Source organism: Pseudopodoces humilis, chromosome 2 (assembly GCF_049639895.1).
Source record: "Pseudopodoces humilis isolate 2021_Gansu_Grassland_sample_001 chromosome 2, ASM4963989v1, whole genome shotgun sequence".
Lineage (NCBI taxonomy): Eukaryota > Metazoa > Chordata > Aves > Passeriformes > Paridae > Pseudopodoces > Pseudopodoces humilis.
This window is the reverse complement of record NC_142201.1, coordinates 69,670,101-69,697,630: the sequence shown is the minus strand read 5'-3', so window position 1 is coordinate 69,697,630 and position 27,530 is coordinate 69,670,101. Positions and strand designations below refer to the sequence as shown.

General features: G+C 35.8%; 1 protein-coding gene across 4 annotated transcripts in view; it reads left to right on the top strand.

Moving 5' to 3' along the window:
- Window positions 1-27,209, top strand: part of NUP58 (nucleoporin 58) — a 35,996-nt gene extending 8,787 nt beyond the window's left edge. For 2 of the 4 annotated variants that reach the window (XM_005516270.3, XM_088051626.1), the window contains exons 7-16: window positions 2,486-2,510; window positions 2,943-3,008; window positions 3,768-3,942; window positions 5,234-5,313; window positions 5,948-6,066; window positions 8,135-8,217; window positions 11,017-11,218; window positions 17,090-17,188; window positions 19,977-20,072; window positions 25,253-27,209. In XM_005516270.3, the coding sequence (XP_005516327.1) occupies window positions 2,486-2,510; window positions 2,943-3,008; window positions 3,768-3,942; window positions 5,234-5,313; window positions 5,948-6,066; window positions 8,135-8,217; window positions 11,017-11,218; window positions 17,090-17,188; window positions 19,977-20,072; window positions 25,253-25,422 (1,115 nt within the window). In that variant the 3' untranslated portion in view covers window positions 25,423-27,209. The remainder of the gene's footprint in view (window positions 1-2,485; window positions 2,511-2,942; window positions 3,009-3,767; window positions 3,943-5,233; window positions 5,314-5,947; window positions 6,067-8,134; window positions 8,218-11,016; window positions 11,219-17,089; window positions 17,189-19,976; window positions 20,073-25,252) is intronic. The other 2 variants (XM_088051628.1, XM_088051627.1) reach the window with 1 other exon arrangement.
- The last annotated feature ends 321 nt before the right edge of the window (window positions 27,210-27,530 follow it).

Here is a 27,530-nt window from a genome sequence, read left to right as displayed (position 1 = left end):
AAAATAAGTATAAGCTTGAGAACCAGGATCTAAATCTTTGGTCTTTTTTGGGAGTGAAGATTCAGGGCTGCTTGGCTCTGAGGTGCCGTTGCTGTTTTCTGCTGTATGTCAGATTGTCGCTAGAGGGGGGAGCAGAGCTATGTTTAAATAGTGTTGCAAGTATGAAGAGCGCTGATTTGAAGCTACTGTTGTCCAGCTGTAACAGATCTTAACTTGTTTTTTGCTTTTGAAATCCTGTGCAACTGAAGTGTCCTAATTTTAGATGTTGCTCTTCAAAACTGTTTCTGGTGGTGTGTAGTTCTGTTTGACATGTTCTGTCAGGTTGTTAAAACCAGTTATAAAAACTTCACTTCTGTGGTAGCTTTAAAATACTTAAGTAAGGTAATATTGAGAATTGACATACAGACACTTGTTAATTTGCCTTGCTTTTACTGGGGAATCTGTTAATTTAATCTCTTGATTTTGAAATTTTGAATTAGGTATGCCAATAACTAAAAGAGACAAAATACATAAGCTCTATGAAACCAGCTTAATTTGTGGAGAGTTCTTTCTTGTAAAAGAGAGTATATATTGACATTGAAAATTGGAGTGTTCTGCATGATGTTGATTGTTTTTGGAATTTATTAATGAAACTTGGGGTAATTAAAAGGCTCTGACACTTAGGGGATTTCCTTTACTATGGGTATTAGGATAATATTAGGATAATATTAGGATATCACAACACTTCCATAACATACAAGTATCATAAAATAAGAACCAGAGAACCACAGTGAAAATCAACTCTGGTAGTAGTGTGGTTTTGTTCACCTCCTAGGGTGGAAACTTAAATGAATAACCTGAATTCCCCTGTATGTTGTATAGTGGAACTGGGTGAGTTGGACTATTGCTGTCAGGATGAGCAGAGATCCCTTAGCCAAGCAATAGGAAATGCCAAAGGAGACTGTTTTTTGAGGTTTTAATTCAGAAGTGTTTCCCTTAATGGCTAGTGCTGGCTTAAACAGCTCTGATTAATGTCCCGCTACTTAGTTATGTCAGTTCAGTTGTTTGTACTACTATATGAGGAGCTGCATTAAGGTTCGAGAGTGGTGGCTCCATGGTTTTGAGGGTTTTATTTCCCTTTTCCTTGTGAAGAAAAAGGAAGGCTGTGGTATGGCTATGAAAGAAAACTACCCTAGGTGTCCCAGGACAGATGAGGACTAGCCTGTGTTTTCTGTTCTGGAACTGGGTATAAAAGTTTTTTCTTCTGACCATCTAGTATTTTTTAAAAATATGGCTGCAGGGAATAAAAACCTGTCCTAATACATATTTTCTTCTTGTGTTACTAAGAGAATGTTAAAAAATCTGAAGCACTCGCTTGCCTAGAAAGTAGCAAAATCTGATATCAAATTTGTATTTTTAAGTATTGTTGTGATGTACAGCAATAACTTCAACAAAAAAAAAGTGTCTGGAGTGCAAACGCAAAGTGTGCATAGCTTTTTGCGTATTTTTAGATTATCAGACAAAGAAGTCCTAAATTCTGGTGCTTGTCCCTCATACTTTTTTTTTTCCCCTTAATGTTGTGTAGTTTTTTTTTTTCCTGTTAGCAGAAGGCATAGGGAATGGCTGTGAGTGCAGTCTGTCTAAAGTACTGTGCGACAGAGTCTGCCAACAGTTTAAATAGATGTTGCTTCTAAAAGGAGTAGCTTCTGCTGGCAGGAGCACTGACTTGTGCAGCTTCAAATGTCTGTGGTACTGGCATTTGCTATGTAGCTGCTTTCTACCTTTGTGGCACTGACAGGATGTGAATTGGATTCAGCTGAAGAAGGTGAAGCCTTTTTCTTGGGCTTGAGTGAGTGCTCTTCCTAGCAGACTGCTGTGGGATGGAATGCAATTACTGCCACAGCCATAACTAGAAATAGCTGTGCCCTGTGTTATGCTTGGTGCTGTTTTCAGCTCTGTTCTGTCACTGAAAGGCATTTGGCATCTTGATCCACAGATGTGTAGTTTAGAGTGTGTTGGTGGCAGGTAAGCAGTAGCATTGTCAGTTCTGTAAAATCTCACTAATTTCTGGAGTTAATGCAATAGCAGAAGTCTTTGAGGAGCTCAGTGGGCAAATGCTCATTTCCTTCATATTTGAGAGGAGACTGCCATTGCTGAATTTAAACACTTGAATGTTTTGTGGTTGCAGGTCAAAGTGAATTGAGGTTGCATAAGGAGAAACAGATTTCTTATGCAACTGCAGTTGTGCATGCATTTATAGTGACACAACATGATACGCTGAGTGCTAAAAAGTTAGCACCTCAACTGTTGAACCATTGTTCATGAAAAGATAACTACCTCTGAAGGGGTTGTAAATTAAAACCCACTTTCTATTACAGCTAGTCTGTTCTGCTTATCATGAGAAATCAAGCAGATTGCAGTCATTAGTTCTTCCTTAAAATCTCATTTAAATTGTTTTGTTTGTTCTTCAAAGCTTTATTTATGACCTACAGTTTTTATTTTCTAGGTGACAAAACAGGAACAAGACCAGAGTAAGTGTCAGGTTTTCTTTGCATTCCATGTTTTAATAGAAAACAGATACACAAATCTTTTAGCTTTTCTGATGATTTGATATTGAAAAAAGATCTGCATAACCAATTGGGTAATTTAGTAATGTTTGGTCATGATTTTAAGCACTGCAATTCTTCTTCAAATGCAATACCTACAGCTTATCTGGCATCTGCTGTAGACTGATCATCTGGTCTGAAAAGTGGTTTCTGCAAACTTGTACAGTGCTTACACCACAGGTTTGAACCCTGGCATAGGATCTGTGTGCATTAATCCAAATAACTCCTAGTTGCAACATTCATGCAATAGATGCAAAACTGTAATCACTCACCTGAATGTTTTAGTGATATTTACTAGTCATGCAAAAATGTTTGGGAGCATTGAAGGATCACCTAAACATTCATTGTCTCTCATAGAGATAGCAAAGCACTGAAGGATGAAAATCTACCTCCAGTAATATGTCAAGATGTAGAAAATCTACAGTGAGTAGCTGTTTTTTTTACTATAGTTGTTTAGCTGAAGTATTGTATACTGTTGATGCTCTGTGACAACATGTTCCTGCAGGCTGCACAAAGGGTAAGTTATTAGCCCAAGGCCTCTCAGCAGGTCAGCTTTGGGAACAGAATGGATGGATATTTCTAGTAGCTGAAATCTTAGTATGTTTTCTTTCAGTCTCACTTTTTCATGCATTTATGCAAATGTGTCTGCCCAGCGATATGTTCTTACCCATCTCTTGTGGAGTATTAAGCCTGTTGCACTTGCAGAGAGAGTATTGAACCTTATGTCTGTATTGCATGTGCATCATGGATCTTCTATGGAATAAGGAATTATAAAAGCCTTCCCTCGGGCAGGAAGGAAATGGTTTGTAGACTGGGCTGCATGCATTGTATTTGTGAGTTCAAAGTGGTAATTGCTTATACATAGATGCTTCTGTGTATATAAAATGTTCTATATATCTTAGTTTGTCAGGGGTCAGCATAACATTTTTAAATACTTGCTATTTAAAGTTGAGGAGTTTTGGGGGAGGGGGATTGTTTTTGGTTTGGTTATTTGCAGTATTAGCATGCTAGGAGTTAAGACAGTACCATGCCATACAGTAATTTTACTGTTCAGTACCTGGTTTTGGAAAAATAAATTTAATAGCTATTTAAATAACATGACTAAGAGGTAAACATTGGATAATTTAGGTTCATTATATTATGTTTCTTTCCTCCCCACCCCCATTTTTTTACCTTCCCCAGGAAATTTGTGAAAGAACAAAAACAAGTTCAGGAAGAAATTAGTAGGATGTCCTCTAAAGCAATGCTGAAAGTACAAGAAGACATTAAAGCTTTGAAACAGCTTCTCTCTGTAGTTGCCAGTGGATTACAGAGAAACATTCTTAATATTGACAAGTTAAAAGTTGAAACTGCACAGGTATAATTGAATATAAGCTTTGTTATGTAGAGTTTGTATGTTGATCATTTCATGTAGGATAGCTAGCCTGCTTTATCAGTCAAGTTAACACATGTTCCAACTAAACAGTTGTAAGCAGAATGAAAAATTTAATCATTTCTGGTCTTTTTGAAATTACTGGGGGAAACTGTAATTTGTCATGTCAGTATTTTCAGGTAAGTACAACAGCAATAAAATTACTTTTATTTGGGAAAACATTCCTATGTAGCAAAGGCAATAGAAGGGAATGCACATCCACTTTAATTCAGTTCCAGTAATATATTCAGCTGCTAATGAAGACACATTTGTAACAACATGATGGACTCTGGAGCAGCAAAAATACAAAGACATTTTCTTGGATGGCTTTGGAGGAAAAAAATACCAAATTATCCCATAATGTTTCAGGGACCAAAATTTCTTGATTAGCACTAGTATTCATTTTGGGAACTTGAGTCACATCTCTGTCCATTAGTCTGTGTCTGACTAATTTGACACAGCTTGAGACAGTTTGAGGTCAAGTTTTGATGCAGATGGTTTTCAAGTTCTGTACCAGCTTTTATTTCACCTAGCTTGTCAATGCTGCTTGCTGTATAAATAAGTGATTATTCATTCTCAAGTCAAACATTTGATGTTTTCCTTCATTTTACTCTATTGTTGCACCTTATCAATAGTTTTCTGTGGAAACAAAAGCTTGTTAATGATATTCTCATATTTCTGTCCATGGTGCAGTTGAGTATAATCACAGAACCAGGCACTGAGAAATTCTTAGTGGTAAAGTTATTAGGAAGTATTAAGCAGAAGTGTATGCTGTAGTTGTCATGTATAACATGATGATTTTGGTAAAGGCATTTTTCTAAAGTAGTTTATTTTTTAAAGTCAAAATAATTTTTTTTCCTATTTTTCTCATTTTAGGTGTGTTATATCCTTGTCTATTGGTTTTTTTTCCCTCTACCCCTCAGCAATTATAATATTTCTGAAGTACAATAAAAAAATTGTCTCTGACAGTCCAGTGCAGTATTTTCTCAATTTCTGAGCACTTAATATGTTTTCAGTATGTGTTGTCTTTTGTTCCATCCCCAAACTTCTGTTGGTATTTGCAGTTCTCCAACTTTCTGATAGTTGTTTCTTTGGAGAAATTCTGATCAAATTTAATCACAGGGTTAAATACATGAAGAAAATATTTTATATGAGTGAAGAGTAAAGTCCTGGCATTTTTATTTTTGAACACTTTGTGCAGAACCTTATGTTTTATTCGTTATCTCTGTTTATTTAGGAGCTAAAGAATGCAGAAATAGCATTACGAACGCAGAAAACTCCTCCTGGTCTTCAGCACGAAAATACAGCCCCAGCAGAGTAAGTTCCTATTATTCACAATAATAGTCAATAATACTACCTGGAGAAGAGGAAAATGTGGAGACCTTATTGCAGCCTTTTGGTACTCAACAGGGGCTTGTACAAAAGGCAGGGACAGAATTTTTAGTAGGGCCTTTTATGATGGGGGTGATGGTTTTAAACTGAAGAGGGCAGATTCAAGCTAGATATAAGGAGGAAACCTTTTCAGTGAGCATGGTAAAAGTGGAAAAAGTTGCCCAGTGACATAATGGATACCCTATCCCTGTAAACTTTCAAGGTCAGGATGTCCCTGCTTATGGCAGGGGATTTGGAAGAGACCTTTCAAGGTCATCTAGTCCAAAGCAACTGTTTAAAGATTCTATGAACTTCATAATATTTTTATATCTGCTTCTTGTAACCTTTATCTGGAGTGCTTCATAGAATTGGTGTTCTATGTCTTTGCTAAAATTATCTTTGTCTTCGACGTGAAGAATAGTCTTCACTTTTTTTCCAGTTGTAGAGTGACATCAAGAATGTCATACAACCTAACTGTACAGTTAACTGAATGAAAATTGGCAGCCAATAGATCAGGTTAAAAAAATTCATTTGAATTAGTGAAGTTTAATCACGCAATTTCACTGTATTACTCATCTAGCTACTTCAGAATCTTGGTCGAACAGTTTGAAGTACAGCTGCAGCAGTACAGGCAACAAATTGAAGAACTGGAAAATCATCTTGCTACTCAAGCAAATAATTCACACATAACTCCACAAGGTAAGCATTTCAGTTCTAATATTTTGTACAAGAATAATTTAGCAAACTTATAATAAAAACTTTAATTATTAATCTTTCTCCTCTTGTTATTGTTGGGTTTTCTCATTTAAAATGTACTGAACAAATTAGTGTTCAGATAAATTGTGTAGTTGTTCAATGCAAAGATTTGGAATTGAAGGTTCCATTCATAAGGGTTCTTGAGCTATTTAATATGGATCCATTTCCTGAGTATTGACTTTTAAGCCTGGTTTGTTTTCACATCGGCATCTCCCTCCCTTTAGCATCTAGCTAATGTCTGCACCTTCTGTCTTGCACTGGGCCTTCTGGCCAGACATATAGGTACTTGCTCTGTCAGCACCAGATCAAAATGGGAACTTTTCCTCAGTTTGGAGCCTGTTGGTATTGCCTTCAGCTCTGGCCAGCTGAGAAAATTTTGTCTTGTTTGCTGCCACATCATTCAGTCTTGAGAAAATCTCTCTGATGAAAGAATGCTGACCTCTGGACAGTAGGCTTCTGGTTAGTTACCATTCCTGTGGTCATAGGCAGTTTTATCTTTTGGGCTGTTTTAGGTACAGGTCCTGCAGTAAGCAATGATTTCAAGTGCTTGGCTCTTTGTGCTAAGTGGGACTTAAACATCTTGCCACCACAGGGTGGTGCACAGACTTCTGGACCTTTTATGTCAGAAAGTGAAAGGACTGTCTAGACCTAGCTTCCATGGTGAAATATCTGCTGAATCTTGAAGGTCCTCTATCTTTGTGTGACCTTCTTGTCTGTTGAGAATATGGGAAGGATGTCTTCACAGATTTTTCCTAAGGTTTTCAGCAGTTTCTGCTATGATAGAAAGGTTCCTTGCCTGTGTAGGGAAGGTTCAATCTGTTGTGCCAGTATGAGTATATTGTCAGCAGTATCTGGTGGTCTAGTCAACACTCTATTGCATATGTAGTCTTTACCATACAGAAAAAACTTCCTTTGCCATGCAGGTTTCCATGACTCTGACTGTCCTGAAAATTTCAAAATCTATCTAGTAGTCAGTATCAGTAAATTGCCTCCAGACTAATTGGAAACTTGCGACCAGTCTTAGATACTGCTGCCTGCACAACCCTGTGGGCTGGCATGAGATGGATTCTACAGCTTTTCTGTTTTTCAAGGGAGAAATTTCCCTATGGAGGGACAAACATTTTCACTTCGAGAGTCATTGCTAGACCTGTGCCTCTTCAAGAACTTGATAGCTCTTTATGCATTTCAGTGTATGTGTATCTGTATATACTTGCATTCAGGCTATGTGCATCATTCAGAGGAAATACAGAAGCTGATCTTTTCACAATCAAAGAACTGCTTCAGCACTTTTCTGTCTTCCACTTTGGTACATTGTTTCAGTGCTTCTGTGAGAACAGCATTTTTTGAGCAGGTGCCTCATTCTGCCAAAACCTTTGAGATTTTCCCTTTGGTACTGAGGTTTTGCTGTAGTGTTGGGTCAATGCCCTGAAAATACTTTATATCTGTGTGGGAAATAGGATGTCCTAAATATAAGGCAAGAAGCTTCCTGTCGTGTTTCTCCAATTATGAATATGCTTCTGTGTAGAGCCAGATTAAGAGACCCTGTGATGCTTATTATGTCTTTAAAATGTAAATAAAGCTTCCATTCTACTGCTGTCTCTGACAAAATCAACTAAACACTTAACTATGTCAAGCAAATCTGATTTAATTGTATCTAGGTAAAAGACAGTGAGGTAAAAAATGTTCCTATGTAATCAGGTAAAATTAGTTTAAGTATTACTTTTTGGCTTTGCTAACTAATAGAATATTAGGGAACTCCTTACCACGTATATAAAAATTAATCTGAGAAAACAGTACCTTTCAAAATACAGTTTGAAGCCCTGTCAAAAAGTAGTCCTTGGATGATTTGTGGCACCCAATTGCTGGGTCAAATCTTGTGTTTCATGCAGTTGTTTTTGTATTTTGTGTGGTATATGGATTTTAGGTGAGCTTCTTACTTTGGTATAAACACTAAATCTTTTCTTCTGATAATGAGATTTTTACTTACCGATATTTTATATGCATCTTACAGATTTGTCTATGGCTATGCAGAAAATCTATCAAACATTTGTAGCTTTAGCTGCACAACTTCAGTCAATACATGAAAATGTAAAGGTATGTTTTGATGTGTTCCTGTGTTTTTTCCTGTATAAGAGTCATCTTCAGGTTTTTTTTTGTTTGGTATTTTTGTCCTTCTGTTAAATTGACTACTTCTAAAAAATTTCAAACTGTCCTGGAGAAGTGCTTTGATTAAAAAAGTAGCTGTTGTTCAACTGAAGTTGTTTAAAGTATTTACTAATAGGGATGACAGCTACTGACCACAATGATTTGACTTACAAAATGTTTCATCTAACTCCTTTCCGTCTAATTGCTGATCAGTTTTTAAAATGTCTGTTTTCAAGCTCATGCTTGTGAATTTTGATTTTTGCCCAATGACTTCTGGATCTCAAGAAAAGATGATCTAAATCTGCTCTTGCTTAAATAGGTAACAGGAGACAAAAATCAGTGAGCTTCCATATGTAAGATTTTTTAGCATATCAAAGAATGTTGGTTAAAGTTGTGTTCTGTTAGTTTATTGTTTTTAAACCTGGTTTTCACGGTAAGTAGTATTTGTAGAAGGAAAGACTACGTATTAATGCTTAGGTATAGAAGGTCCTAATTAGGCCTGTTTTTTCCATCACAGACTATGGCTCATTCAGTTTCCATTTTCCCATTTACAGTTCTGGATATGTTGACAAAATGTCACTGTCCCCCCAATCCATGATTTTTCTTGAAAACATCAGAATCCTTCTTGGCTACAAAAAACCAAACCAAAACAAATCAACTTGAAGAAGAGTACAAGTGTTTGAAATTGTTTCTGCTAAGTGACTTAATGTAAATAGCTCCGTTAAATCTGCTGGTTTCCCTCTCTAAGGTTCTTCTGCACGGCATTGCTAGTTTTCTAAACATCTGAAACCTTTTACTTTTTCTCAGTAAGGTTCAGAAATACTGCAGATCTTGTGTGGTCTTGATTCCTTGCATTGCATTGCTTCTGTCAGCATAGATACTCACAGATTTACAAATACCTGCCATCAGATATTTGTGCTGCTCTTAGTTAACTCAGTTTTGCTGCCAGATATAAAATGTATCAGCTCCTCTGCATTTTCAGCTGAATTACCCAAAAGGTTTCCCAAATGTTTTCAGGCTTCATGGCTTCTGAGATCTGAGTGTAGCCTGAATTGGTGCAGTGGTGTTTGTGATGATACATTTTTGTTGTTCATAAATAGGAACAGCTGGATTAGTGTGCAGGTATAAGCCATAGCATCTTCAGTACCTTTTCAGTGTGACTGAATAGGAAAGACCTTTCTTCAGTTTAGAGTAGAATTCTATTGCCCAAAATTAAGAGGGTGGTTTGAGGATTTTTCTTCTGAGAAATTTTTTTGAGATTTAATCTACTGGGTGCATATGGATACTGATATTTTGGAAGGCATTTTATAAGTAAAGCTTCAAAAAACAGCAAGATGAGTGTACTGCTCAAGTGAATCTGTCATTATAACCATCTGTTTTACTTTATCAGCTACAAGATAAAGTAAAGAAGAGGAGAGCTGTTTTGAAACTGTGGTCTTTGCCTAATCTGATGGTTGTGATACGGTTTGTGGAAGGCAGTGCTGTGATCACAGTTCGTTTCTTTGCCTGATGAAAAGTAAAATTGTGCTTGGGCACAATTCAAGTAGGTGATGTTAAATCATTCAGCATAGCGTAGCCTTAAGAACTGCTTTATGATTTCTAATGGCTTTTGTCAACTCTTAGGGCAATCAGTATGGCATTGTATTAAATCCCATCAGAATTCTACAAATGTCTTTTCTCTCCAAAGACAGTACTTCTGATGTGATAATGTGGGCGTTCTTCATGTGGTTCCCACTGTTGCTGGTAGATCTGAGATTACAGCTGTTCAAATCCCGAATCAGAATTTTTTTACTGCAAACGCCTCTTTGAGGAAACAAGCATATGCTTAGTCAGGAACACAGGACCATATTATGCCTTCCATAAACTGGAAATTGTTGTCCTTTGATAAATTTATTTCATTTAAAGATTTTTGTTATGAGATGGAAATAATTATCAGTTATCTAGTTAAAGCTATTTATTCTTTTTTTGTTGTGCAAGACATGCATAGTTTCCTCATCTGTGACAGGCAGAAATTGCTCATGATGAACAGGCCAAGCTGGGCTGTTGCCACAGAAGGTGGTGGAGTTTCGAGGGGGTAAAAGGGCAGAGGCAAGGGAAGGTGTGGCATCATGAGACAACGGATTTGGGCTACTTGTTACCCTAAGGCAGAATGATCTGTTGCATTTGGACTGTGTTACATTGCTAATGAAATGTATCAGAAACAAGAGTGAATTCTAAGATTTTGATAGCTTCTTTGTGGTAAGAAGAAATGCAAGAGTGAAAGGAAGGAACGAAACACAGGTGAAGGTAATAGGGGAGCAAAACTAGACTACAGGGACAGAAGGTAGCACTAGAGAAAAGTGTGTTATAAGCTAGTAATAACATGGCTTTATTTTTCCTCTTGGATCAGCTGAGTACAGTGATACGAATTGAATTGTGGCGATTTGGTCCAACATTGAAAGACTTAAACTGACATAATGAATGGTATCAGTTATGTTCAGTGTCTTTGCAGAATTTAAGTATGGAACCTGTTCTGGCTGTAGCTGTTACAAACCAGTTCTTTCTGTCTCATAGCCTGACAAGGTTTTTTGGGTTTTGGAGGGAGCTTCTCATTTGTTTCAGTGGTGGTATTTGTTGGTTTGGTTTTTTGTGGGTTTTTCTTGGTTCTTATAGGAAATGTTATTTTTAACTCAGTGTCTCTTTCCTTATTAAGTTAAGGGTTTATGTCTGATACATGGAACTAAAATAGCTTCCTCCCATCCTCTTCAGATACTCAAAGACCAATACCTTGGCTACAGGAAAAGCTTTCTGGGAGATGCCATGGATGTATTTGAGGCAAGACGAACAGAAGCTAAGAAGTGGCAAAGCGCTCCACGCGTTACCACTGGACCGACCCCTTTCAGCAACATACCAAATGCAGCAGCCGTTGCAATGGCTGCAACACTTACTCAGCAGCAACAGCCTGCTACAGGTCTGAGTGCATTCAAGTTATAGATTATTAGTGTTACAACAATAGTAAATTCATGTAACATTTTCTATGAGGTCTTCCTTTGTGTTAGGCTAAAAATCTAAACCTTGTGATGAGCGAAGTTACTGATACATAGCCAATAGAAAAATGCAGGGTAGACTTAGCAATAATTATACAACAGATACTAAATCTTGTGAATTTACTTGTATTAGTGATACTTACTGTATTGTTCTAACTTACCCCTTGGAATGTGAGTCTTCACTCTTAAGTAACATCTCTGAATACATGTAGAATAGCCTCTTTCCAGAAATTGTATCATTACAGTAAATTATTTAAATTGGAGAGGAGAGAATATCTAAATGCATATTATCTTTTCCTTATGTAAAATTAATAATGCATTTTTATATAGCACTTTGGAACCGTAAAATGAAAAATGCTGTAGAACAGGAAGGATAATGAAGCAAATCTCTGTAGAATAGGAAATCAAATGCCTGGCTTATTTTGTAGCCAATTGCTTTGTCAGTATGATGTTGGAGCTGTCATTTTGCTGGCCATTCTGCTATTGTGAATAGTTAGTAGAGAAAGTTGAGTGGGTCAGTGGTTCTGCCTGTGCATGTAAGAGGAAGACCAAAATAGAGGAAGTGCATGACCCACTATGAATAAAGAATGGATACATATGGCAAAAGAAATAATTTAAGGCACCTTAATTGATGTTGCTATACTAACCAACCCTCTCTGAGAGGGATTTCAGAATACAGACAACTGAATTTATGTGATCAGGGAACAGAAATAAGGTTAATCCCATTTAATTTTATTTGAACAAGGATATATGTCAGCTAATTATGAGAAGCATAGGTAGCTTCATTCTACCTTTAATTTTCTAAAATGTTATTCACATAGGTGTACTGAAAGTGATAGTGCTTTTTCTGGTCTTGTAACGGCAGTGGTATTTTGAATGATGCTAATTAGAGATATATGCAGGAACCATGTTAAGTTTGATACGTTGTTAGACTGCCCTTGCCTTTTCATAAGAAAGGTACCATATGCTTCCAGCCCTTGTACTTCTAAACAGCAGGGAGATGGGTTTAAATTACAAGTATGCCAAACTACTTTTGAACAGAACTCAAAATCTTTGTGAAATACTGTTTTTTGAAATTTCAGTCATAGACCACAGTATTTCTGTTGTTGCTATGTTAATCCATGGAAATTTTGTTGAAGTGGCACCTTCAAAAGAGTTTGGTTTTAGACAGAAAACATGAGTTAATGTCATGTTACCCTTCAGAGTTTTAATACAGATAGTATTGCTGCACACTGTTTGTGCAGCCTAGTGTTGCCAAAGTAATTTACTCCTCATCTTTTTCCTTATCTTCTATTTGTTTTTTTAAAGACTCTCCGTGGTCATTACAGGATTGTTTTTTTATGAAAGTCATTCACTTGGAATGTCACATTTAAAATCATTCCTGCATTTTTATCAATTGAGGTGAGGGATTTGAAGTTCCTGAATTTCCTAGTCCAGATTGAAGGGAACTGCTAATAACTTCAATAAACTTAAGCCACTGATGGCATGACTTTGTGAACATTCTCTTAGTAATAGGAACAAAGAGGAGGAGGGGGAAAAAATACAAATGGCAGAATTGGCCTGTACCAACACAACTGAGGTCATGTGACTCTATAGCTTGAGATATTTTGTAACATTTTGTAGTGAAAGGAACAAAGTGGAGTGTGTAAAGGTTGGTTTGGGGTTTGTCTCTTCTTTTGTGATTGTTTTGGCAGAGTATTTCAAAACCCAAAATTGTGCCAACTGCAAGCGTTATGCAGATAGAACAAAGCCATTAACTTATATCAAACATGCCAAGAGAAGCAGACAACAATCTTTTCACTACTTTTTCATTTTGAATACTTTTACCCTCTGTGCAATTCACTGGAGGACCTGAAGAAGTAGAAATACACTGATGTTCTGAGTGGCACTTTAGGAGTACTTGAAACTCCTTAGGGTTAGATGAATGAAAAGAGTACTTGGAGTTCCCTCCAGATCAAAAGTAAAATTAGTCAGGCCTAAACTATTTAAAAGATATCTTGAAATCCTAAAAGCTTGTTAGATGGGAACATTTTTTAGCTTTCCTAAATTACTGATTTCAGTGCTTGACTTTTTCCTAGTTTCAGATTAAGGCTGCCTCTTTTTGTTATGGAGAAGAAGAATCTGTTCAGTTTTGCAGGAATCTTTAAGGACTGCCTCCTCTTCATTTTCTTTTCATTGTTTGAGTTTTCAGATGGCCATTTGCTGTAGTAATGCAGTGCATGTTTTAGTTTTTTATTCTGTTGTTGTGAATTGGATATACTATCTGCTAGAAGTTAAAATCACATATTTCTTTGCACGATGTGGGTCCTGAAGGGTGGGATAGATGAGGTTAAAAGGTTCTGAGAAAAAAGACTGAAAAGAGGTGCATGTAAAGGGATGGCTAAGGGATGTCTGTGTAATTGATACCTGATCTGCTGTTGCTATTTCTGAAAATGAGAATCAAACAAGAAAATTAATCTGGCCTTTATAAAATTTTTGATGAAAAATGTAATATATAGTACTCTAGTATCGAGGGATCAGGATGCTTAGTCTCATTTAAAAATTATTTTGATGTTTACATGGTTAAGTATTTTGTAATATTAACTTAGAGTTAGTTACTGTTCTTTCTCTGAAAAAGATAAATAATAATTTATTTTACATTTATTTTCAGAAGTCAAAAGTTTAGTAGCTACATCTAAGCTGTGGGATCAGGGAATGTTTCCCCAGTTCCTGGGTGTAGATATGCACCCTGTGTTCTCTCTGTATGCCAAGACTTTTCTGGCTTCTATTGAAATAAATAAAGCCAGTGAGTCCTGGCCAAATGGAAGAAAGGGAGCAAAAATGCACTCCACTGCTCACCTGGGATGGATAATCAGGACTGTGGTGTGCACATTAAAGCACAATTTTTAAGCTAGAATTACTGAAATTATGCTTAAGTTTTGGCTGAACACAACCTTTCTCCGTAGTTTGGCACTTTTGTTCTGAGCACAGCTTTTTTTGGTAGCAGTGAGGCTGGTCATTCTTTTCAGCAGTAGCAGCTAGAGTTTTAAACACTGCCTCACTTGCACCCTCCCTGAGCAATCTTGAACAGTGTGGAAGTTCAGATGGTGGTGGCTAATCTACCTGTTATTATTGATGGCATCACAGTAAAAGATTGCAAAGGAAATTAAAGTCTAGTGCGCCGAGACCTGTAAATGCATGAGGCTGCAACTGATGATTTTTGGGTAAGATTAAATTGTCTTAAAGAAATGCTTTCCTTGAAGCTCACCTTTTCTCCTCTAGAAATAACCCACTGAGAAACTCACCCTTAACTGGTCCTTAACTGGTGAAGTACAGTTAGTCAAAGCATTATATAAAGCTGTTAGCACACTTTGTTTTGACTTAGTATGAGATTGAAGTTCTAATGGGAAAGGATACTGAAATCTTTATAGCACTTAAAGCTTTTATTGTTTTTATTAGTTTTATTGTATGGTTTGACATTGACCTTGGTTAAAATTAACCAGTGTATTACTTTGTCAGAATCAGATCTAAATTGTGATGCTAAATTTACTCACTGTCTGGACCAGCTGTAATTCAAAAAATTGCAGAACATCAGTAGGCAATCTGTCTGACCTGTCTGACTCTCTGTAATGGGTCCTATTCATTAAACTGAAGTGCTCTACAGGCCAAATACATCAAGTTTTAAAATGTTAAAATACTTGTTATAAATAATTTGTCTTGTACCTGTAATAGCCAAAAGTGCCATTTTTTTTTTTCTTGCTAATACGCTCGGCATCAAAGATTCTTACTAGTCTTTTGCTATTGAAGATTATGTTTACTTACTAGAACTATAAGCAGTGATGATACCTTCAGAACATTATGGTACAAAATCAACATATCATATGCTGTTGCTCAATAAAAAGTTTGTTAGTCTACGGCATAAGATCCTGTTTTATGTGATCTGAGTTGTTTTAGTATAATGTTTTATACTGGCTCTAAAAAAAGCATGTTGCATTTGGTAAAAAGCTTGGCCTGGAGGACTGTAGTGTTTTGTTTATAAGGTCTTCCACTAACAGTGCCTCCTATTGAGATAGAAACCTGTGTACTTGAGAAGGAGCTGGATATGTGTTTTCGGGTTCTTTTAGTTAATTAGATCACTGACTTGTGTAGGGGGTTTTGGTTTTTTATTGTTAATTTTCGTTTCTTTTTTTTAAGAGCTGCTAGGTAGATGTCAGTATTTAAACTGGATGTAAACAACTTTAGTTTGAAATTTGTGGAAATTTGTAACTGCAACATCTGATATACTTTTTTTTAAGTGGAAGAAATAGCTTGGGTTTTCCAGGTATTTTCTGCTAAGCAGAGACTGAAGGCTAACAACTTTAGTTGCCCTTAAAATTTAGTTTTAACACTACTTGAAGTATACAGATGTTACTCAGCTTGGATCACCTAAGAATTTTGTGTTCCTAGCAACATACAGTACTGTGTTCCTACTTCTCAACATACAGTGCCTTTCACTTGATTCAAAATGATTTTCCATTTAAATCTTCAAATACTGAAATTATTTTAAGAGCTTGAAATATTCACATTTTAAAACTCTATATAAATGTTCAAAGTGGGAAATTTTGAGTGAAAATAGCCCAGATGTGTTAATGATTTAGGAAAAAGGTCAAAATCATCTGAGCTTTATAGTAATATTTGAATAAATAATCACTTTCACAGATATAGGATGTCAAGTATGTTCAAAGATGGAGAAGGCCATCTTGAGCAGACGTGCGGATGTCTGTGGATTAAGAGTTTGGCACTGTATCTTTAATGGTTAAACTTATAGTGCACTGAAAACTGTTTGAAAAAGACAGGAATAGAAGATTGTACTGTGAAAACTGTCTAAAATATATTAATTATTTATCAGAATTAATTATTTTAAAATGTGTTAGTGATGGACTAGTGAGTTGATTCTTTATTCCCCAAGGTTAAGGTCAAAAAAGGAATGAGACTGTAAATTTCATCATGGCAGACTGAAATTGTTTCTTGACAGCCCTGCATCTTAATGTGAATATGCAGGGGAAGTACTGTCAGCTTCTTAAAATTATGGAACAAACTCTGAAATTTTGAATGTATCTAATTCTTTAAGGTACACAGAACTGTGCCTTCTGTAAATGGTTATTTAAACAGGTGGTTTGACTAGTTTACCTTATTGAATGGTGTTATGTAGCAGAGCTTAACAGAACTCAGTTATCACTTGTGTGGAAAAAAAATGAATTGTCATGTTACTGTGTAATTGACTTGCTTAAAAATGAACAATAAATTTAATAAAATAAAGTCATTGTCTTGTTTTTTATCTTAGTGTTTTGTTTAAATTTGGATGGAATACTTGAGTAGTTTTGAAGAATCCTATTTATTAAATAAATTTTAAATAATACAGTTTTAGTTACATTAGTGTCAGTTCTTACATTTTTAATTTGAAAGTTCTCCCTTATTCTGATTTCATTAATACAGGTGGCAAAATGTTGTTACCTATGAGTTCTCTCAGGGTTTTTATTAACATTTTAAAGTTTAAGGTGAGACTGGTTAACTTTAAAAAATACTAAATTATGTTCTTATGTTACTAGTTTTGGTTAAGTTTCACCTTATTACAATCATTATTTTCTTAGATTTTTGCCAGGTCAATATAGAGGCAGACAGTTAAGCGAGAAACTTTGATGAGGTAAAATCTCTGATCTTAATGGGATTTGTTGAAAGCAATGATGTTCACATTATCAAATACTTGAATAAGTAAATAAAGGACCTCTTTACTATCAAAGAGTAAGGCAAGTTTGTTCTCATTTTTTTTGTACCAGGGCCACAGCCATCTCTGGGAGTTAGTTTTGGAACGCCATTCGGTTCAGGTATTGGCACTGGCTTGCAATCAAGTGGCTTAGGTTCTTCAAGCCTTGGAGGTACACTTTAACTTTTCTAATCTTTCATTGAATTATGATGCTGCACAGCTGAATCTCTTGCAAACCTTTAACTCCACTAAGATGATGATCTGTTTCAGGGAAACACCTGACAATTCGGCAGGTCTGTGCTTTCCAAGCTTCTTCCTGCCTTGCAGAAGGAGTTGCTAGGGCTAAGCCATTGTAGTGAAACCCCAAGATGAACAGGATTAGGCAATCACAGAGAAGTTGTGCTCTAAAAGCTAGGGAAGGACATCAATTATGTTGGAGCTACAGCTTGACTGAATTTTACCTTTATGAAAATTAGGCACCTGAGACATATCACACTGTAGGTAATCTGTGGAAGTTTTTCACCTTTTAACTATAGGGACCTATTTCTGCTTGTATTAAAATAAGAATAAATGTTAAAAAGTTACTGCAGTTCTGTGATCCTGAAATCTATTTGCTTTAGTAGTCACTGTGTGCCGCAGTGGGGTGGGGAAAAAAATACCTCCCCCAGCTGAAAAAGCAACATGTGAGAGTGAGGGAAAAATACTTACTAAAATGTTAATAGTGCTGGTAGGGACTATATTCCAGGAGGACGCATGACTGTGAAAAAGTAGGTGATGTTAAAAAAAAAATTCTAAATTACTGTAGATCTGTTATTTTAAATGTATTGTGTTCTCAACACTAGAGCTACAGGTAGATTCTGCTAATCACGTAAATTCTAATTGGCATGTAAACTTCCTGTCTATATAGGTTGGGCCCCTACAGATACTAATGGTTTCTGAAGCTTTTATAAGATTTGCAAGGAAGATTGTTACATCTGCTAAGCACAAACATAATGTGGTTTTTCTTGTTCCATCCTCCTTTCTCTGCAGCCTTAGTCCCCATTCCTACATTTTGCCTATGAGCTGAACATATGAGTCAGTGTTGTAATGTATTTTAAATAATTGTCACTCAGTGTTGGAAAGATGATGTAACCTGAACATTACATGAGTTTTACCTTAAATAGAAAATACTTCAAAATGTGTCCCTTCTCATCAGATTTTAAGTGTTTTCAGATAAAAGAAAATCTGTATACCTAAACAAGAAAAAAAGTGAAAATAATGAGCTTAAAGGATATTTGGAATTCCCAAGTTTTCCTGCAATGTTTTAAATGCCTAAAGAAAAAGCAAAACAAAAAACCCCATAAATTTCTGCTGAAAAGGTTGTAGACTAAAGATTGTTCACCAGTCGTACCAATGTAAATAAATTACTGTTCCAACTACTTTTAGTTCTGTCCAAAAAACCTGACTTGTGTTCTCTTTTTTTTCCTAGCTCTCTGCCTAGGAAGATATTTGCTTGCATTATTAATTTGCAAAATGTCTTATAACAAATCCATTAGACTCTGATAGAAGCAAATGTAGAAGAATAAATACATACCTGAAAAATAGGCTGCAGGTGTGTTCTTGGAAACAAATTGGCTGAATTATTACTTAAGTTTGTTTGAGTTTCTAATCCTAGGGATTTAGGTTTTTGAACAGGACATTTTCTGGTGTATGCTCTGGAAGTGCCATTTTAATTGGGAAATTTTGCTCTCTTTCCTTGAATAATGCTCTGTGTACTTTGACAGTGATAAACAGAGGCTTTTGCGTTGAGGTATATAAATTATTAGCATAGATCCTATGCTTCATTAAATATTTGCAGACGCCTTGCCTGATCATTGGTTATGAGTTTCAATCTAGATAGGACAAAAGAGTGTGTCATTTAAATGAACTGTCTTACATGGAAATGATACTTGCCATTACCTACCCTTAATACCCCTTTGATTTAAAAATCTCAGGAAACTAGAGGACACTGCTCCAGATAGTGTGTTAGTCCTTACTAGTTTTAAAATCTCAAAAGCATTTCTGTAAAGGAAATGATAAAGGCTCAGTTTGCAGTAAATAAAAGGATTTTTCTTGATTCTTGAAAGTTAAGATGGGAACATGATTTCCTTAAACATAAATACAAAAACTGTTTTCTTTTTGAAAACCTAAGATAGCCAAAATCAGATTATATAGTTTTCTTACAGTTCCTGTTGTCTAGCCTCTATTTCAAACTGCAGATACCAATTTATTTTTCCTTCAAAGTGACCTCATATTATTAACACAATTTCAAACATTAAAAAATTTGTGTTATGAAATGATGAATGTCAATTAAAAAACCAATTTAATTTTGTCACAGCTATACATTTATGGCTGCCCTTCTATGATGATTTTTCACATGAAATATTAGGAAATTTGTTTCTATTCTCTATTTAATCTATTTTCAGGTTTCCTAGATAAAGCTGATCCCTAATAACTTGAGAGGGGAACAGCTCTAAAATAAGCCAAGTGTAAACTGAAGAAAAATGCTTACTCAGTTTTAAGCATAATTTTTTTTTTTTTTAGAGTTGTAGATGAAAATTGTGACTTTTTGTAATAAAAGTCATGTAACTTGTATCTGAAATTTCTTAGTTTTAGCTCATTTAACAGCATTTGAATAGAAATTCCTTAAACTCTGGTAGTTCACACCACCTGTTTTTATAACTTTTTCTTTACTCAGTTTTGGATTTTGAAGGTAGTGTTTTTCTCAGTGCTTTCCAGTTTGCACTGTTCTTAACACAGTGCTGTGTCAAGGATACTCTTCAGGCAATAGTCTTAGAAATATTTGTTTACCGAATATGAATTTGAATATGAATATGAATAGAATTATGTTGGGGTTTAGAATACTCACCTGAAACCTATGTGTCTTTAATTGCTGTGTCTGTAATTTTTTTTGTTGTATGTCTTTATTATTATTCTATTAGGATTTGGAAGTAGCTCTGCCTTTGGAAGTAGTGCCACAGGAGCGTCATCATTTGGGTTTGGAACTACAAGTAAACCATCAGGAAGTCTAAGTGCAGGTTGGTTTGTTACTTTTGAATTCAGAAATCAAGTTTATCTTAAAGCAAGTCTTATAATTAAACTACTGCACTCATTCCAATAAATGGGTTGCTTAAAGTTGCATGTGTATGTCACTATTAACTACTTACTAGAGACATATTTTCTGGTAAGTTTCTGGGTTCTGTTAGAGGTCCCCTACGTAAACAGTATTGAATGAGCATTAATGTTTCCCATTTCATGGTGTCTGTCTAGTTAGGAGTGGAAGCAGGAGATCAAGTGCAGCCTCATATACAGAAGAGCAATTGTCACTTCAATGCATTGGAATCAGTTATTGATTGAAATTAGTGTATAAATTAGTGACAAATATACTAGTAATTTGACTTACTGTATTTACAAATAAAGTTAAAATTATATTCTGGAAGTCCAGAAGTTTCCTTGAAAATGTATAAATGCTTACTCTATTTGAATAGTAAGTTATATGTATTGTGTCTCTGTATATGTTCATAATTCATTATATTAACTATTTTGAAAACATTTCTGTGGCATTTGAACTACACAGTACTCATTTAGCTATTTTGATTTCATTTTTGTGGGGGTGTGATATAATTAAAATATGGATGCTATTGTGCCTTATATTTCAGAAGTCTGAAATATAGCTGACATCTCTACCTTTTAAATAGGAGTAATAGCTTACTAAGCTATTAGTATACAAATAGCTTCTGTAGTCTGTCTTAAAATCTTTTTTAAGTGGCACATTGAAGAAGGATCCTGTCTCAAGAAAAATCTTTTGTTCAACGGCTCTTAGAAAAAAACAGCATTTTGCTGGTATTTATTAGGAAGTGCTATGATTTTTATTCTGGATTCTCCTTGATTACTGATGAGCTGTTAGGCCTGTAAAATTGTATCGGCTTTGCAGTATAAGGTGGAAATGGCTCACTAAGCTGACTGTAACATTCATGAATGTTAACAACCTAGTAAGTTCTTGATGGAGCTCTCTCTACAGTGTCTGGTGTCCAAACATCAGCTTTATTTTACTTAGTTCTTAGTATGAGAAACAGTTGCAAGACTTACACTGCTTATGTTTTTATCTTGTAGCCTATTATTTCTGAGTAATATTGCAGCATTTAAAGCTGCTGGATTGCAAAGTTAATAATTTAGTTTTTAACATAATAAAAATAGAATTAGAAAACTAACTTGTATGGATCAGTTGTCCATTACTACGGAAGTATTAAGCCAAAGTAAATAACAAGTCTGTCTTAGCTATGTTGGGTGTGCAGAGGCAATTTAGATACCATTTCCTTCAAATCGGGCTTTGTCATGCAGTCAGTGCCATCAGTTTCTTTTGCAAATGAGGGGATTGCACCCAATAAAATGAACATCGTCAGTTACCTCAAAAGAGTCTCAGCTACAAAAAGTAGCTGAATAAAAACAGATGAAATATAATTTCTGTCACTTTGTGCTTAGAAAATCAAGTGGTCATCAAATCCTTATTTAGACTGGTATTATGGAATAAAAACCACTATTAAAAATTTGGTAGCCCAGAAACACACTAACTTTTACCTTTTCTATCCAGAACCTTTGTCATATGGCATCTGGATTGCATATAGTCTTCAATTTTATTGAGGGTGTATAAATGGGTTTGAAAGATACCTGAGGCTAGCCAGCTTATATATGCTATTTTAAAATTTATTGTGTCCTACTTCTTAGGTATTGTTTACAGGATCCTGAAAGCATATTCTGGTTTATGTTACTGTATAATGGTGGCATCTTGTTTCTGAATCTTTTGCTTTGAAAAAGCCAGGAAAGTGGGTTGAATATGGGTTATGGAATTCACAATTGTTGCTGCTTGGGTTTAGGTATGAGCAGTTAGGTATTTTCCCAGACTGTGTCTGGGAACACTAGGTAAGTGTGTGTTCCAACACACACTGTTCCAGGCTGCTTAGGCTGCCCCAACTCTCCTCCACAGATTTTCCATCAGTCTGATCTTATCTTAAAACTAAAATTATAGATCCCCAAATTGGTTCTGTCAAGTGTTTGATTTTTATGGGTTAGGTTTAATTGCTTTAAAAGATGTGAAAATGTTTGTGGTGGTATTACTGCTTTTCTCAGTTTCAGTTTGTGCATTTGAGGAGAAAATTCTGAATGTTCTGGTAGTCTTTGAGCATCTTCTAATAGTAAATTTGGCTTGGTCCAGGAATAGTTGTTGTGTTCATCAGTAGATATAAAGCAGAGCAGCTTCAATCTCCTTGCGATTTCCTTAGTGGTCACAGTTGCGAGATGGAACAGTGTCTCAGGTGTCTCTCTGAAACACACAGAGACACTGTGGAAAGCTGACTCTAAAACAAGTCCCATTTAATTCTTACTCTTACTCATTTAATGGCAACCAAATGGGCTGATGTTAGTGTGCTTATTGTAAAGGACATTAAGACTCTCAAAGTAATGGGAAAAGGAAAAAAAATCACCATTGAATTTGCTTTATAATTTAATAAAATTTTAAGAGGAGGGGGAGTGCACGAACACAATTTTTGTGAAAACAGATGCTAAATATACTTTGAAGATCTGAGTTGAAAATTTTTGTTGGAGACTTATTTTTATTGAAGAATTGCAGCCTCGGTAGACAAGATAAGAGATAATCAAGTGGGATCATGGCTGGATGCACTCATACTGCTGAAAAACAGACCTTAATATAATCCATGAGCAGCTTTTACATAGAGAGGCTATAATAAATCAGATAAAGCTGCTCTTGAAATACTTTTTGATCTGGAGCACCCATTGTGGTATGGGAGATGAAAGCAGGAATAGATTGCTATCTGATGAACTGCTGTTTCTCCCTGTAGTATTAAAATTACAAAAAAACCACAAAAACAAAACTGTTGTGGGAAGGAGTGTATTCATCTTTGGCTTACCAAGCTAAAGGGTTTGCTGGAAGCAGAGATGCACAAGCCCAGTGAATAAAGTAAGATCTTAATGCCCTTCAGGCAGATGTCAAGGCTGTGTCCTTGACAGGCAGGTTGTAATTTACTTCCTGAAATCACTTTTCACATATAAATAATACTATTTTCAGAAAGGACCTTGGTGGTCACATGTACTTACGGTTCAAGACTTTGTGAGGCTTCCATCTAAACTGAGCTACTCTGTGATTGAGTGTCTTTTCTTGCAACAGGAATAACACTCAATGTATACCTTGTTCAAGTTTTTTTCCTGAAGATTTTGCATTTGAGTGTTCAGCTTTAGGATTTGGTTTACTTGTAACAAAATTTGGTACCTTGGCCTTATTATGCTGCCATGACAGGAGAATACCATATAGAAGAATTTCACATCTGCCTTTCTAAACTTCTGTGGAGGCCCTTAATGTCACTTCTAACAGAATAGCTATTGCTTTCCAGGTTGTATCTAAATTAGTAAACACATTCTCAGTCTTCTGTCCCATAGTTTATGTACCTCTTACTGTAATATTACTCAAATAAAGCCTTCTCTGCGTGCTTCAAAATAATCCCTGCATCTAGAAGTAGCAAAGTGGAGGTAATTTATGAACACTTGCCTACTGAACTCCTGACACTGTAGTTCACATGCAGCTTTATTATGAATGGCATTTATGATGTTTTCTATGGGAAGCAATGCTTGCCTGTTATCTCACATAGATGAAGTAAAAAGGTAACCTTTTTTGTCATTCCTGAGACTCTGATACATCTTAGCTTCGATTCAGTTATCAGGGAAACGGAGTAACACTTGCATGTATTTGACCCCTTACATTCTAGGATGAGAGACAAATTATCCACAAAATTTAGACAAGACCCAAATGAACACTATCAGTCGCTATCATCAGTCATACTCTAGATCTGCACAACCATTACACTGACAATTGGTTCTGTACAGGCAACTGCATGCTGTAGGACTGTAAGTTACTGGAATGTTGATAATGAATTTTCTTGCAAGATGATGTGTGTAACCCAAGTCCAGACGCTGCAAGAGGAAGAGTTTAATGTTAAGTTTTGAAGTAGTTCCTATTGCAGAGTGTCAGTAACAAGTGAGAGAACAGAAGACATCAGGCTTGTGAGAGCAACTTTAGGATTCTGGTGAGACAACCAGTTGGGCTTTTATTTCTGTACTCCAAAAATATTTTAGGCATTGAGTTGAACATCCTGATGTGACCAAAGGATTGCTTCAGCTGTCTGCTAGAGAACTAATGAAGCAATAGAAAGTAACGCATATTGAGAATATACTCTCTCTTGATTGTGAACCAGTCCCATTGTTCTTATTATCTTAATTGTTTGCAGGTTTTCATATACTGGTATGACACTCTTTGTTAAAATCCGAACTTGCTTGTGTCTTACCTATTATTTTGTAGTCTCTTGAGACAAAAAAAAGTAAAGTTATGAAGTTCTGCTTCTTATTAAGTAATCTTTGAGAAATTTCTAGTATTCTCTAGTAGTTGCAATTATTATCTAAGCTGATTACACATAACTGATACAAATTTATAAAAGAAAATGAAATGAGTTAGTGTAACTGTTGCTGAAAACTGTAGAGTTTACCTTGATAGAGGAGTTAAAATAGCACAGTTTGCTCAGCTAGTCATTCAGTTTTTCCAAAGCTTTGTTTCCAGTGCTGTTTTTTGGTTTGTCATAAAGGATGTTTTTAAATACAAACAGCTTGGCAAGGACTTTTTGAGCCTTTTCTGCCTCACATTTAAGGTGTGGTCTGTGCCACATATGTTATAAAGGCAGGCAGAGGTAGCCAAGTCGGGAGGAAGAAGGCTGAGCACTCCTGACTCCAGCTTTGACATTTCTCTATTGTGAGTGAAGTGAGTGGTCCATGGTCCACCTGTACCTGCTGCCTTCCCTTCCACTTTAGGAGTGCCCTGCATGCTTATGCTGAGGATTCAAGGAATTATGGCTCTTCTGTTGTACAATTTCAGTGGGACTTGGTATGCTGCTAGTGTATGGATAATGGTATAATAGACTTGTGATTTAGGATATAATTGTTTGCACTCACTCAGGTAACCTCTGTTACTGCTGCAATGTCCAAGTTGCCATGGCAAGTCCAAGTGCTCTAGCAAGGTGATTTACCATTGTTGATTCACGTTGGTAAAAAGTGTTACAACTGCTGGTAACAAAGTGGCTGGTGTAAAAAACTTCAAGGAGAACAAATTTACAATCCTGATATAACTGATGTTTTAAAATATTTTTCCCTCCTCCATAAGGCTTTGGGAGCTCGACTACGTCTGGGTTTAACTTCAGCAATCCTGGCATCACAGCATCAGCTGGCCTGACGTTCGGGGTGTCTAATCCTGCATCTGCAGGCTTTGGGACAGGAGGGCAACTTCTTCAGCTGAAGAAACCTCCAGCTGGAAACAAGCGAGGCAAAAGATAGGCACCCCTTTTAGGAAGGGGGAAGTGCATCAACTTTCTTCATCTGAAAAGTCTATTTTTCTAGATTGATACATTAATTAAATTGCATCCCAGGAGATTTATAAAAATTTTGCTACTTTTCCCTAGTGAAATCATATTGAACAGCTATTTTCTTGTGAATAGAAACCCGTTTATGTATTTTTATTTTGGGCCCTAGTTTTAGAAATGTTCTATACTGCATTATTATTAAAGAATCTTGTAAAATCATCTATTTAACCTAATGTTAGTATCAGAATATTTTTTGTTAATAAGCTTTATACCATATGAATATATGCATATTTGTTTGGTGTTTTTTTTGTACAGATAAAATATATTCTAGTACAAATACTAGAGTTCATATCTTCTGTTCCTGGATATGGCCTTTAAATCTACTTCAGGGTGTTTTTGTGTATATGGATGTAAATATATACAGTACAGTGCACACATCTGTGTGTATGTATGTGTATATATATATATGTATAAAACACAGATGTGGATACCTTCCCCCACAGACAGATCTCCTTTTCTTTGTGTGTTTTGTTTCTCCATGTTGCCCTGTGGTCCCATATCTTGATGTTTCTAGGAATTTCAAATAGTGGGTCCCAGGCTGTGTCATCATTGCTTCTGTGTTTTGTTGTTTAAAACCAGCTGAAATACAGTGTTTACTGTTTCATAAAGTTCGGTAGATAGTGGCTAATAGATGTTTTGATTTGGTTTTTTTAACCTTTTTCTTGGCCCATTTATCAGCCAACTCTAAAGAAGAATCTGAGATTTCAGCACAGACATTTCATAGGTAATGTTCCCAAACTGTTTTGATTGTTTTTCTCCTGAGCTGAAGAGTAGGGCACTGCAGGATTTCAGCTGAAAGCTCAGGATGCTACAAGGATGAGTTGTCAGGCTGGATGAGCTTTTCCCTGCATTTGAGGGAGACAGGATGCACTGTCCTAATGAAAACCCAAATTAAGTGTTCCAAACCTAAGTTGATTCATGAGCTTGTCGTCAGCACTGCCTTAAAAGCAGTTGGGCGTTGGCTTTCAAACAAGGTGTAGTACAGTAACTTGCTGCTCAAGAACAGGGGAGGAAAATTATGTAATTTGAAGGTTAAAGCTATTCCAGTACTAGTTTGTGAATCTCACCACAAATCATAGCTTGTTGTTCTGCATCTTCAATTTGGTGTGCACTAGGAATGTCCAGGAAAATACCTTAAGGAAATAATAGATCAATTGATTCCTTGCAAATAATGATACCAGGTTGATGTGTGAGCATGAAACTTTGGAGCCAAGTTGATTTTATGTAGAGATTTTGTTATTTGCTTTCTATTGTTAAAGTGTTACTATCATTTTGTATGTTTTGGAAGTGTCTGCATTCAGCAGTGATTGCTCTTTGACAAATGTTTGTTTTGTCACTTCATCTGATAAAATTAAGGGGAAACTGAGCACAGAATTCTTCATTTTTGTACTTGTATGTTATTGCATCTTTGTGAGCAGTCTCTTAGGAAGGGATATGTGGTTTTTTTTAATGTCACAATAAAAATAAAGCTTACGGTTTATTTTGATTTCAACCTGTTTTTAAACTTTTATTGGGCTGCAGTCAAAACTGTAATGTTTGTATTCCTTTGTTACTTCTTTTTTTAATAGTTAATATGTTAAACCACTGGACTCTTACAATGTATTAATTTGTGAAACTAATTCTAAATGTGTACTGTTTGTCCATATGTGCAACTTACCATTGTGCAAACAATAAAACAATAATGCTGTGATCCTTGTAATACATATTGCCTATCTGAAAGATCATTTCCTGTCATTCTCCTACATTACAGAAGTGAAAACCTCATTGGCTAATATGTAGAACTGTTCCTCTTAGAGTTCATATAGTGCAGAATTATTCTTGCAGAAGTTAGGGCCTTGATCCTGGATTGAAAGTGTGGAGGGAGAAGGGGGTAAAGGGAGGTATTGTGCTGTGGGGTTGTCTAGAATTTCTTCATATATAATTCTATATTCTATATAATAGAATAATCACATATAGTTGTACAAGCTAAAGTAAAAATGTAATTTAAAATAGTTATATTCCCAGACTATTACTTGGGTGGTT